Raw genomic sequence first — 14098 nt, forward strand, 5'->3', positions numbered from 1 at the left:
CATCCATCCATCCATCCATCCACACACACTTGGCTGTCTCTCCTAAACTTAAAACAGAAGAGGGAGGAGGTGTGTGTGAGAGAGCAAAACTGTGGATGAAATTTTCCATCCTCATTCTGGTAAGGCTTTTAGTGTAAGTATTTACTTTAAATGTAAATTTAACATAAATGTAGTAACAGCATATTGCAATTTTTCACCCTTCAAACATGCAATTGAATTAGGGTTGTTGTGTTTAGTTTATTAAATATTAACTAAATACATTTAGTTTCTACTTTCTACTAACTTTCTATTAACTGTTCGATCTCTGCTGGATCAGAGTAAATGACTAGCAAGTCCAGCAATTGTTAACCAGTTGTTAACCAGTTATATATCAGAAGCATACCAGAAACATACAGTTGTTAACCAGTTACATATCAGAAGCATACCAGAAACTCCTGCCCTAGGGCCCTTTTGGAAGACAACACCATGTTCAGTCTCTTTTTTTGGACTACACCTTTTGGATTACAACTCTTAGAATCTTCTAGCCAGCATTGCCACTAACCTGATCCCTACCCAAAGTATTTCCTTCATTAATCCCTCATTACGATAGATGGGGCATTTTAATACCTTAGAGTCACCTTTTGTTGCAGCGTTCACATGGAATTAGACCTAAAAGATAGGCATTTTAGGACATTTGCCACCTAGAGTTGGCTTACATGTAACTTTGAGCTGCATGCATGTAGGGCCCTTTTCACATGAGGCACTTACCGCACGGATATCGTTGCCCAAACACTCCAGAAGTGCGAAGGTGGCATTGCCAGTTGGACTTCTGAAGCATCATTGAGGCATTTTGCTGTTCTCCTGTTGATGAATCGTTCTCAGTGAAGCCATTTTAGTAATAATGGAAGATCCCATTATTACATAAAATGGCTGCTCCGTGAATGATTCATTGATAGGAAAACAGCGGGATGCGCTTCAGTGACACTTCAGAAGTGTGACCGGCGATCCCACCTCTTCGCTTCTGGAGTGTTTGGGCAATGATATTGGCACGATAAGTGCCGTGTGTGAAAAGGTCCTGGGTCTCTTTTTGGAAGAGGCACAAAAGGCTATTTTCTAATGCTTTGCACCCCATTAAAAATCACTCTCCTGCCAGCTTTGAAGCCCTGGCAAAGCAGCTGTTACTGTTTACCAGTGGAGAAAGGTGGGATGGGACTCAAAGGAAGAAGACATGATAGGTACTGGCTGTGAGGGGAAGGCAATTAAAGGTCCATATGGCAAATCACCGTCATGCTAGCCTTGGAGAATGTTGAAAGTGGCTGGACAGAAGATGATGGAAGCAGCCCTGACCATCTGCTGCTTCTTTCTCTGGGTTACCTCTCACCTCTCTACCTGCCCAGGCCCACGAAAAGCTGTAATAACACTGCCTCCGCTACTCTACCCATGGCTTGACAGCTTTCTCTGAGTACTGATGACGTAGACAAGCTGCTTGCTAAGGTCAAAAAGACCACCTGGCCTCTTGACCCGTGCCCTTCATGGCTGGCCATCCAGGGAGGGGAGGCAACTATGAGTTTGTTAAGATCAATTATTAATGCCTCCCTCAGGGAAGGCAGTTTTCCAGCCAGTTTAAAACTGGCTGTGGTTAAACCTCTTAAAAAGCCTTCCCTTGATCCCCTGGAGAAATCTAATTATCGTCCAGTATCTCTTCTTCCGTCTTTGGGCAAGGTGATCGAGAGGGCAGTTGCCAACCAACTCCAAGCAGTCTTGGATGACACCGATTATCTTGATCCATTTCAAACTGGCTTCAGGTCGAGATACAGAGTCGAAACCACCATGGTCACCTTGGTTGATGATCTCCGTCTGTGCATTGACAGGGGAAGTGTGGCCCTGTTGGTGCTCTTGGACCTCTCAGCGGGCTTCGATACCATAGACCATGGTATCCTTCTGGAACGCTTGAAAGGGTTAGGAATCGGGGGCACTGCTTTGCAGTGGTTCCGGTCCTATCTCTTGGGTAAGTTCCAGATGGTGTCGCTTGGGGACAGTTGTTCGGCCAATAAATCGGGTGTCCCTCAAGGTGCGATACTGTATCCAATGGTATTCAACATTTACATGAAGCCGCTGGGTGAGATCATCCGGAGACATGGGGCGGGGTGTTATCAGTACACTAATGACACCCAAATTTGCTTCTCCATGTCTCGGACTGCTTTAGTGACCAAGGATGGCATCTCCCCTCTGAATGACTGTCTGAAGTCAGTAATGGATTGGATGAGGGAAAATAGACTTAAACTGAATCCAAATAAAACGGAGGTACAGTGGGTCCTTGGTATACGCGGGGGCTCCGTCCCCCCCCCCCCCCCCGCGTATACCAAAATCCGCGTATGCTTAAGTCCCTATTGTCCCCAATGGTGGCACGCGTGCACGCGCGCCACCATTGGGGACAAAAGTCCCTGGCTTACCCTCCCCTTCCCTCCTCCTTCCCTCCCTCCGCCTCCCTCATTCCCTCCCTCCCTTCCTCCCCATTACCTTGCTCGTCGCCGCCCGCCGCCTCCAAGTCAGCGTTACCGGCGGGGCGGTGGCGGGAGGAGGCATGGCCCTCAGCCTCCATGGAAGGGCGGGCGGTGCTGGAGGCCAAAGGGTCTCTACCGCCACCCGGCCCTTTTGCAGACGGCGGCGCATGAGGAGGCTGCATCTGCGAGGAGGCCGGCCTGGAGGCCAGGCTTCAGCCTTCCATGGCCGCCACCTCTGCAAAAGGGCCGGGTGCTGCCTAGAGGCCCTTTGCTCCAGCACCCGCCCGGCCTTCCCGCGGAGGCCGAGGGCCATGCCTCTCGCCGCCACCGCCGCCGTCGGTAACGGCGACTGGAGGCGGCGGCGACGACGAGCAAGGTAAGTGGGGAAAGGGAGGGAGGGAAGGAAGGGGGAGGGTAAGCCAGGGACTTTTGTCCCCAATGGCGGTGCGCGTGCACGCCCCACCATGGGGACAACTTCCGGGTTTGCCTTCCGCGGATGCTCAAATCCCGGAAGGTAAATCCACGTAGAAGAAGGGCCAACTGTACTTGCTATAGGTAATCTAATCCGGAATGGTGATAAACTCTCCAGTTCTGGATGGGGCCACACATTCCCTAAAGGACTGTGTTCGTAGCTTGGGGGTAAATAAATAATAATAATAAATCTTATTTATATCCCCCCACTTTCCTTGGAGATCAAGGCGGGTTACGATGATAAAACATAATAAATACAAGATATAAAAACAGTAACAGACAAAGTTAAAAATACAAATTACAAAGCAACAAGAGAAAGGACCCGGAACATGGATGCAAGCTACAGGAAAAGAGATTCCACCTGAACATAGGAGGAACTTCCTGACAGTAAGGGCTGTTCGACAGTGGGAATGCACTCCCTCGGAGGGTGATAGAGTCTCCTTCCTTGGGAGGTCTTTAAACAAGGCTGGATGGCCATCTGTCAGGGATGCTTTGAATTGGATTTCCTGCATGGCAGGGGGTTGAACTGGAGGGCCCAGTGGTCCTTCCAACTCTATGATCTATGATTCTATGATTCTAAGACTAGCTGAAGTACAAATGCAAAGGGGGGGGAAAGGGCATTACAGCGTCTGGGGAAAGGCTTGTTTGAGAGAGAAAGGTTTTTAATCTCTTCCTAAATAGGCGAGGGAGGTGGTCGAGCGGAGCTCGTGGGAAGGGAGTTCCAAGCGGCGGGGCCAAGAAGAAAATGCCCTTCGTACATCATAGAATGTTTAGTATCTGGAACCCTCAAGAGTAGCTTCCCGACCGATCTGAGTGTGCAAGGCGGATTATATGGGGAGAGGCGGTCCTCCAAGTACCCTGGGCCAAGCCATTTAGGGCTTTATAGGTTATAACCAATACCTTGTATTGCGGCCGAAGCGAATAGGCAGCCAATGTAGATCCTGTAGACTGGTGTTATATGGCGGGTCCTGGAAGATCCAGTGACCAGCCGTCTGCCATGTTCGCACTAATTGAAACTTCCGGGTTTGGTACAAGGTTGCCCCGAAATCCAACCGAGAGGTTACCAAGCATGTACCACTGTTTCAAGGTCCCCCCGGCCCAGGTAGGGTCGCAGCCTGGCGTATCAGCTGAAGCTGATAACAGGTACTCCTGACTGTCGCACCACCTGAGATTAGGTGAGAGCGACGAGTCCAGAGCACCCCCAGACGGCGAACAAGTCCTTCAGGGGAAGCTTTACCCCTTTAGACAGTGGCAAATCTCCAACCCTCCCAAGAACCTATCACGAGTACTTCGTTTTCTCTGGATTCAGTCTGAGTCTGTTTCCCCTCATCCAGCCCATTACTGACTCCAGACAGCATCTAGAGGGAGATGACTCAATCCCTGTCACTGCTCAGTCGGAGACACAGAGAAACATATTTGGTGTCATCAGCGTACTGATAACACCGCCCCCGTGCTCTGGATGATCTCTCCCAGCGTTTCATGTAAATGTTAAATAGCATGGGGACAGAATGCGCTCCTTGAGGACACCAGATGTAAGGCCCTCTTATCAGAGCACACGTCCCCCAGCTGCACCATCTGGAATCTACCCGAGAGGTTAGAATGGAACCACTGGAGCGCAGTGCCCCCCATCCCCAACTCTCTCAGGCGTTTCAGAAGGATACCATGGCAATGATATCGAAAGCCGCTGAGATGCCTAAGAGCACTAAAGGGACACGCACCCCTGTCCATGCCCAGACGGAGATCACTGACAAAGGCAACCATGGCAGTCTCAAATCCATAGCGCCTGAAGCCATTTTGAAATGGGTCTAGAAAATCATTCCCAACCGATTGAAGCTGAATGGCAACCGCCCTCTCGATCACCTTTCCCAAAAAGGCAGCAGTGAAATAGGCCGAAATGTTATGAATCAGGGGCCAGGGAGGGCTTTTTATCAGCGGTTTTACTATGGCCAATTTTAAGCTGGATGGAAAGGCTCTTCCCTAAAGGATGAATTAATTAGCGACGCAACATAATGTTACAGTCGCACCCCCCTGAACTGCTAGCCAAGAGGGACAGGGATCAGAGAGAGCAGGTTGTCTTCCTAACACTTCAAGGATCTTGTCCACTTCCTCAGTACTCACGGACTCAAACTGATCCAGTACAATAAAGTCCAGGAAGCTCTGGAGACCTCTATTCTGGATTCTTTAGAATACTGGCGTCAAGATCAGCCTTAGCCAAGAGGTTTTATCCATTAAGAAGTTGTTAAATTCGCACAGCAGGCTTTAGAATGGTTCCAGAATAGAGTTCAGGGAGGAGGGTTAGCTGAGTAAGCTCCCTCACTACCCTGAACAGCTCTGCTGGACGCGACTCCGTGGACGCGATACGCGCAGAAAAGAACGAGTTCTTTGCTGCACTTATCGCCATTCCATAGGTCTCCAAGAGAGAATCTAGGATGCCTTGTCGGCTAATCCTGGTGTCTTCGCCATTTGCGCTCTAGTCATCGCAGAACCCGCTTCCTTCCCTGAGATCTTCCATATTCCAGGGCTTTTTTTTGTGGAAGCAGGCCTGAGAGGACACTTGGGATTGATACTGTGTTATAGCCTTGGAGAGATCAGTATCCCAGGTGTGGTCAGGGCATCAACAGATTCGCTGTCAGTACCAACCAATATCTCTCTAGGGCTTCTTGGAACCTTTTGGGTTCCATCAGCCTTCGAGGGTGGACCATTCTAATTGGGCCGCCACCCCCGGGGGGGGAGCTGGGTAGAAGCCTTGAGTTTAGCCTTTTGGAAGCAGGCCTGAGAGGACGCTTGGGAGCGATACTGTGTATAGCCTTGAAGAGATCAGTATCCCAGGTGTTTGTCAGGGCATCAACAAGCGCTGTCAGTACCAACCATATATCTCTCTAGGGCTTCTGGAATCTTTTGGGTTCCATCAGCCTTCGAGGGTGGACCATTCTAATAGGTCCGCCACCCCCGGGGGGAGAGCGGGTGTAGAAGCTTGAGCTTAGCCTCAACCAGGAAGTGATCCGTCCATGAAGAAGCGGAGATGTTAGTTACCTCCGCCCACGGGTTCTCCATGTCCGTACAAAGACCAGGTCAAGTGTATTAGCAGCAAAATGCGTGGGCCCTGATACCAGTTGAGATAGGCCCATGGCAGTCATGGTAGCCATGAACTCCTGACTGCACCGGATGGACCTTAGCTGGGCGAAGGGGATGTGAGGTCCCCCAGGACAAGAAGCCTTGGGGACTCCAACACCAGCTCCGAGATCAAACTGTGTCAGCTCGGCCAGGGAGTCTGTTAGGACATGGGGTGGCCGGTAGACTAACAGAATCCCTAAAACTATCTCTGGCCTTCAGGGTCAGGTAAAAACACTCGACATGGGCAGTTTGCCGGACATGGTTCCTGGTACTCCTGGACTCGTCACTTCAGTACTGTTCATCTCAGGTGGATGCGACAGCCAGAGGTGCCTGTTAACGCTTCGGCTGATATGCTAGCTATGACCCTTCCTGGAATGGAAATGGTTGTACATTCACTGGTAACCCTCTCGTCTCGATTTCTGTAATGCGTTCTACATGGGGCAACCCTCATGCCACGTTTGGAAGCTGCAAGTGGTCCAATATGGCAGCCAGATTGGTTACAGGGAGTTGAAATCTGATCCATTACACCTATGATAAATCCCTACACTGGCTGCCATTCTTCTGGGCACAGTATAAGGTGTTGGTCATTACCTATAAAGCCCTGCATGGCTTGGGTCCAGCTTACCTCCTCTCATACAATCCTTCCCGCACTCTCAGGTCCTCGGGAAGAATCTCTTGCAGTCTAAGAAAACCAGACTGGGGTACACCTTCCCAGAGGACGTTTCTGTTGCCGCTCCAAAAACTAGAATGGCCTGCCGGAGGAGATCCGCCTATAAACATCTTTGGAGGCCTTTAAGAAGGCAAAAAAACGGATCTCTTCCGGCAGGCATTCCCAAATTGACCTCCTAGGAATGTTTACTCTACAGTTGGGAATTGTCGTTTTAATGGTATTTAATGGTGGGAGGGAGATAGGGATTGGATTTTATATGTCTTGCTATGTTTTTACTTGTGGTTTGTTGTGTTTTTATTTTATTGTTTCTTATGTTTGTTGTACCCCCACCTTGATCCAGACAGGAGAGGCGGGATACAAATAAATATTATTATTATTATTATTATTATTATTTCAAGCTGGAGGGAAGGTACTAAGCCATACAGGATCTGTTTGATGCAGGATCTCAGCTAATGTTGACAAGTTTTAGCCACCTGCTATGTAGAGTTTTTCTTTTCTTTTTACACACACACACACAGACTGGCAGGAACAAAAACTGTCCAAACAAATCCATCACATATGTATATGCTGCCTGATTCCTTCCTTCCTTCCTTCCTTCCTTCCTTCCTTCCTTCCTTCCTTTTGTGAAGAACAAGGAGGGTTGACAGCTATTTGAACAAAACGTCCACCTTGTGTAAATATTTGTTTTCTGTCTCTGCATTTTGGGGTATAGAATCAATACCCTTGATTCTACATCCACAAACACTCCTGTGGGTATGGGGCATTTTGAAACCACACAATACACTGGCATTCTCATTGGGGGTAAAGGACTGAAAGAAAGGGGAACAAGCAAAAACCCTGTTAGGAGATAAGGAAGTGAAGTGCCAGTGGGGAACAATGATTTTTAGACATTACTGCCTTCATTTAGTGAAGTAATGGGCCATTTGGATACAGAATGAAGAATTACATCATTCCAATACCCATCAGAATGAATTTATTGGAGTAAAAACAAATCAAATATGCTTTTCCTAGCACTTTATGCATCCGTCTTTCTTCCAGAGGAAGACAAGAGGAAAGATCCCTCTTCCTTATATGTTATTTTAAAAGAAAATTAGGAAGCATAAATATGGGTGGCAAGGACAAAGGGTGATCTATAGAAGGGGAAGTAGTATTTCAAGCAAGGCTAAAGCCAGAAGTCTATATTATTCAACATCAGCCCAAGTCCACACTTCAGTGGGGGGTACTAGCAAAAAGAAGGAGTTAAGAGGACACAGGTTTATATAAAGCTGTGCTTTAAGTGTAATTGCAATATATCTCACCCTAACGATGAAGGAGAGAACTACTGTGATGCAGTGGTTTCAGTGTTGGACTAGGATTCCAGGAGACCAAGATTTGAATTCCTGCTCAGCCATGGAAACCTAGGAGCTTGTTGCTTGGGCAAATAAGCTGGTTTACCTCTTCTAGCTTCAATTCTGGATCCGAGATGCCCTGGATGTTATACCTAAATCACCACCGATTTAGCCAGGATGTCACCACCTGGATGCATCCTGAGTCTAAGCCTCGATAAAATAAAATAAATAAAAATTTTATTTATATACCGCCCTTCCATTGATCAGGGCGGTGAACATTACAATAAAATCAAGCACAATACAATAATATACACATATTAAAAACAAGTCAAAACCCCATCAGCCAACCATCTTGCCGACCAAAGAGGGAGGAAGGCCATCAGGAACTCATTTGGGGAATGCAGCTCAAAATAGGAAGGTTTTCAAGTCCCTTCTAAACTGAGCTAGGGAGGTGGCCGAGCGGAGCTCTGTGGGCAGCATATTCCAAAGGGCAGGGGCGACGCTGGAATACGTCCTCCTTTTTGTGGAGGAGAGTCTGGTCCCTAGAACCCTGAGTAGTTGCTGCCCAGAAGTTCTGAGGGTGCGGGGCGATGAGCCAGCACTTTTTAGAAGTCGGGGAGTTTCCAACTTAATTGGCCAGCTGTGCGATACTTTGACCTGGGATGCATCCAAGTGGCAGCATCCTGGCTAGACTGGTGGCGATTTAGGTATGATAACGTCGTGGATCCAGAATTGAAGCTGGAAGAGCTAAGCTGTCTGATTTGCCCAAGTGATAAGCTCCCTACTGTATGACCCTAGAAAAGTCACACACTCTCAGCCTCAGTGGCAGGATCCCAAGAGTTGGAACTGTGGGGCCATCATGGTTGTGGCAAATATATATGAAACAGAACCTTTTTCTTAGGCTGGCTTTGCAGTTCTATCCCTTGGGATCCTGCTTCTCACATTGCCCTTGTTTCCCCCACAATCCTTTCCTGGATTAGGTACTTGAGCCTCAGGGGACCCCTTAAATGTGGACCTCTGGCTGTCTTGCTGTGGTGGGTTTATGATGATTTTAAAAAACAACAATTTGTTGTTGTTGTTGTTGTGTTGTTGTTGTTGTTGTTGTTGTTGTTGTTGTTGTTGTTGTGTGCTTTCAAATCATTTCCAACATGTGGTGACCCTAATGCAACCCTATCATAGAGTTTTCTGGGGCTGAGAGCATGTGACTCACCCAGCATCACCTAGTGGTTTTACATGGCTGAGTGAGGAATCTAACCCAGTCCTTCAGAGTCATAGACCAACACTGAATTCACTTTGCCATGCTGTATAGATTTATTAAAACTCAGTAATATAACACATTTACTCTTGAATAATCTACTCTGTCATGGCTCCCCAGTACAAAGTCAGTTCTCCCTTCTAACTCTCCTGTCCCTGTGAAATCCAAAACCTGTCTCTGTCAGTTGTCTCCTTCTCTGTCTCAAAACCAAACACTATCTGCGTCAGTTCAGTGCCCTGTCAGTATCACATAAGCAGTATCAGAGTATGGTTAAGATGGCAAATTATTAATGCGGAAGATGCTACAGCAGTTTGCTGTCACCTGAGTCTACTTGGAATGACAAGATTCCACCCTTCCTCTCCACCGCTGCTGAGTTAATTGAATTCAAACTACTTTTGCACTTGGAACTCAGTTTGCAGCACCCGAAATAAGCTGAGGACAAAGGGGGAAAGTGAAAGGAGGAGAGAGAAACTGAGACATTTTAAAAGCATCAAATAAAGGGGAGCAGAGGATTAATTAGGAATGTCTCTGCTAAATCGGGGACTTGGTGCAATGGTGGTAATGCCTTGGTTACATCCCATTTGGACTACTATAACACGCTCTACTTGGGGCTGCTTTTGAAGAGTCTTCGGAAACTTCAGCTGGTCCAAACAGGGGCAGCCAAGCTGTTAACTGGAGTATGTTACAGAGACCACATAACGCCCCTTTTGAAACAGCTCCATTGGCTTCCAGTTTGTTTCCAGGCACAATTAAAAGTGCTGGTTATGACCTATTAGACTTATATGGCTCAGGTCCAGGCTATTTGGCAAACTTTATCTCCCTGTATGAGGTGGCCTGACCTCTCAGATCATCAGGAGAAGCCCTTCTCTCAGTCCCACCACCATTGCAAGCATGGTTGGTGGAGACATGAGAGAGGACCTTCTTGGTGGCTGCCCCTAGACTCTGGAACTCCTTTCCTGGAAGGCCCCCTCCTTTTCCTTCTGTCAGAAGAATGAGACATTTTTATTCAAACAGTCTTTTGAAACAGAAAGTCTTTAAAGAATGGGCTGGGAATGTTGTACTTTTTCATTGTACTATTTTTAAGGGTGTTTATATTTTTAAAATGCATTTCATTATTTTAATAGAGATGTGTTTAAGAAAGTGGGCCCTTGTTATCTGCTGCGATTTGGTTCCAGGACTCCCCATGGATAACAAGATCCGTAGACGCTCAAGTTCCATTAAATACAATGGCATAGTAAAATGGTGTCCCTTATATAAAATGGAAAATCAAGGTTTGCTATTTGGAAGTTATACTTTTTTGGAATATTTTCAAGCCATGGATGCTTGAATCCCTGGATAAAGAATCCTTGGATAAGGAAGGCCGACTGCACTTTAACAGTTTAATTCTATTTTATTGCTTACTTTTGTATGTTTTAACTGTAGTCTTTTGAATTTTTAGCTTCTTTGAGTCCCAATTTTGAGCAAACAACAAGATTATATATATATATATATACACACACACACACACACACACACACACACACAACAACCCTTAATGTAATGTAATACTTGCATGCAGACATGCACCACAGCAGCACTATGCAACCACCCAAGCAGAATAGCAACATTGTGCAATTCATGTTAATGACTGGATGCCATTGCAGAACACATAATCTACAATGTACAACTGAAGTAGAAAGTAGAGGATGCACAACCAAAAAACATAATCATAACACAGTGTATAGGATGAACAACCACAGTGCAAAATATAGGTGGCACAACTACAGTGTGTAATGACAATACAACATATAGGGTGCACAACTGCAATAGCAAGTATAACCTCAGTACACGAGGCACAACTTGCAAAGGCAAGATACAGGTGAACATGCTGTCTGCACAACTTCACTTCCGTCACTATCAGTGGAATATATGTATTGTACAGTGGTGACATTTTTGCCCCACATACATAATATGTCCCTAAGTGAAGTTCAGTCCAGGACAGTTATGCATTTTTCCTTCTCACAGGCAACAATGTCTTTCTTTGACAGCATCATGGCTGTATCTAGGCCGTGGCCAAGGAATTTGTGGGGAACACAAATATTATTGGACTGCAACTGTCATCAGTTCTATCTAGCAGGGTCTGTGATCAAATTTAATAGGAGCTGTAGCCCAACAACATCTGAAAGGCCACAGGCCCTCTGATTTTGAAGTTGAACGATGACTCCTTGACTCAGGGACTATATGAACTGAGTCATGCCTCATTAAAGTTTCTTCTCTTTTTGACATTTTTAAGTTACAGGAGGTTAGATTTTGATTGAATATTAAGAGGAACTTCTAGACGGTAAACGTGGTTCAACAATGAAACAAATTGCCTGGAAAGGTGACAACGTCTCCTTCTCTTGACATCTTCAGAAAGAGGCTGGACACCTACCTGTTGGGGATGCTTTAGCTGGAGATCTTGCATTGAGTAGGGGATGGAGTCTATGGCCCATAATGCCCTGTCCAACACCATGATTCTATTATTGTTCCAGCAATGACAATTGCTAATGTAGCCATTCTTTGCCTGGCATATTCCTGATATGCCAGACTATACCTTCCAATCTCTGCCTAACAAGACCATTCAACTTCACACCATTGACTGTGTTGGTGGAGGTGACAGAGCTTTTAGTCTATCCAACATAGCTGGAGGATGCTCAGTTTTCCAATGTGTCTGTATACATAGAAATTTAATTTCCATGGCATATGAAAGGCAATAATTCTTACTACAGATTAGTGTTGTAGTCACATATGGAGGGTACAAGTTTGGGCTGGGCTACAGAGTTGTTAACGTCAGTGCCACAAAGCGTTAAAGAAATCAGACAGGACTGAGGATGTTGACTGGTAAAAAGCAGATGTATTTGTTTTACACTAAGCTTCTGTATCATCTGCTTTCTTTAGCTGATGCGTAACTACATTTATTACTGAGATTATGGGTGATTTGTACGTAAAAAAGGGTGGCAGGAGTGAAAGCTGCTGTTTCAAGAGCATTCGGGGACAACAGACACTTTCCTTATAATTTAATTTCTTTCCTTCTTTTTTTCTAGGATGAAAAAAACCAAATGATGACCACGAATGTGTGGGTGAAACAAGTGAGTCAACCTCAGTTTCTTCTCTTGTGTTTATTTCTCACATCTTTCTAATGTAGAACTAAATATGGGACCAACCCTGACATTCTGTCTCTTTCCTCAATGATACTGCTGGGCATTTTGTTTTTCTTTGTCTTACACTCATTCACAAATAAGAGTTTATCAAACAGCAGGAATTTCTCTTAAATTTGAATGAAAAGAAAGTGGGGCCAGAATGCATTCACTTAACGTCGCTAGTTTTGCGTAATTACGTGAACGCACATTGTGTTCAAACTGGCTTCCCATTGCCCGAAAATAGCATGCCATTGCCTGAATTTGCATGTGGCAGTCTATCACGCAATAACGTAAAACTACATGATTGCGTTCGGACTGACTTCCCATTGCCTGAATTTGCATGTGGCAGTTTATCAAGCAATAAAGTTAAACCCCCTGATTGCGTTCAGATTGCCATTGGGTTATCCTTTCAATTTCCCTTGTCTGATAAACTCCACAGAGAGATACACAGATACTAATTTTTAAAAGCCAATTGTGGATATAATAATAATAATAATAATAATAATAATAATAATAATAATAATAATAATAATAGTGGGTCCTTTGCATCTGCTGGGGTTTGGTTCCAGGTACAGTAACTATTGTTTTGCAGTATTCTAAAAATTTTGAAAGATTTGGATCTCAAAGAAGCAAGAAGGCAAACAAACCTCATTCTCTCCCTGCTCTTTTCAAGGAAAATAGCCATAGAATAAAGACATGTGCAGGCCCCTTCCGTTGGAATTGATCTACTATCTTTGTAGGACAACAGATAACACATCTAAGACAGTGGGCAGGAAATCAAAAATTCAGATTCTAGGAAAGGGATGGAGAAGATAACATTTCAGCAAATGCTGGATTCTCCTTGCTAGCAAAGATAATGGAAAATCGGACTTCTTCATCTTGCCTGTTCCCTGTACTTATACACCTTACTCTTAGGATCTTATCCCATTAACAAATAAGATGGCTTAACTCTTCCAGCTTGAATTCAGGATCTGGGATGCCCCGGGATGTTATCATACTTAAACTGCTGCTTATCTAGCCGGGATGCTGCTGCTTGGATGCATCCCAGGTCAAAGCCTTGCTCAGCCGGCCAATTTTTGAAGTTGGAATACTTTGTTTAGAGTCTTTCATTGTTCTTGATCAGAAGTGGCAATTCTGAGGCCTGCAGACTGCATGCAACCCTTGTAGGTTATCCAGTGTAGCTCTAGAAATCCCCACTGACCCTCTCAAGCTTCCAACACACTAAAAATGTTTTCAGCTGGAAAAAAATTAGCTTTCCTTTCTTCAAACAGGTTTTCAATCAGTAAAATATGCTATTTTGAGGGATCCCTTATGTGCCGCAAACTTTTACCCTCGACTTATCCATGAGTCACATCAAAATCCATAATTTTGGCCCTGAAACCTGCCCTCGACTTATACATGAGGTCGACATATAGTCAAGTATATACAGTATTTATTGATGTATTGATTTCTTTACAGGTCTGCTTCCCCTCTACTGAATGCTGTTTTCTCCTTTGTGGTGAGCTCAACAGGCTCTTCCATCCAGTATTCTATTTTAACCTGTTGGCTATTTTAACATAATAATAATAATAATAATAATAATAATAATAATAATAATAATAATAATAATAATAATAATA

At 45.2% G+C, this 14098-nt stretch overlaps 1 protein-coding gene across 1 annotated transcript in view; it reads left to right on the top strand.

Annotated features, from left to right (window-relative positions):
- Nucleotides 1–14098, top strand: part of CHRNA4 (cholinergic receptor nicotinic alpha 4 subunit) — a 117041-nt gene that overhangs the window by 41517 nt on the left and 61426 nt on the right. Inside the window, exon 3 of the mRNA XM_042466412.1 lies at nt 12384–12428. Within this exon, the coding sequence (XP_042322346.1) occupies nt 12384–12428 (45 nt within the window). The remainder of the gene's footprint in view (nt 1–12383; nt 12429–14098) is intronic.

Source organism: Sceloporus undulatus, chromosome 4 (genome assembly GCF_019175285.1).
Source record: "Sceloporus undulatus isolate JIND9_A2432 ecotype Alabama chromosome 4, SceUnd_v1.1, whole genome shotgun sequence".
Taxonomy (NCBI): Eukaryota; Metazoa; Chordata; class Lepidosauria; order Squamata; family Phrynosomatidae; genus Sceloporus; species Sceloporus undulatus.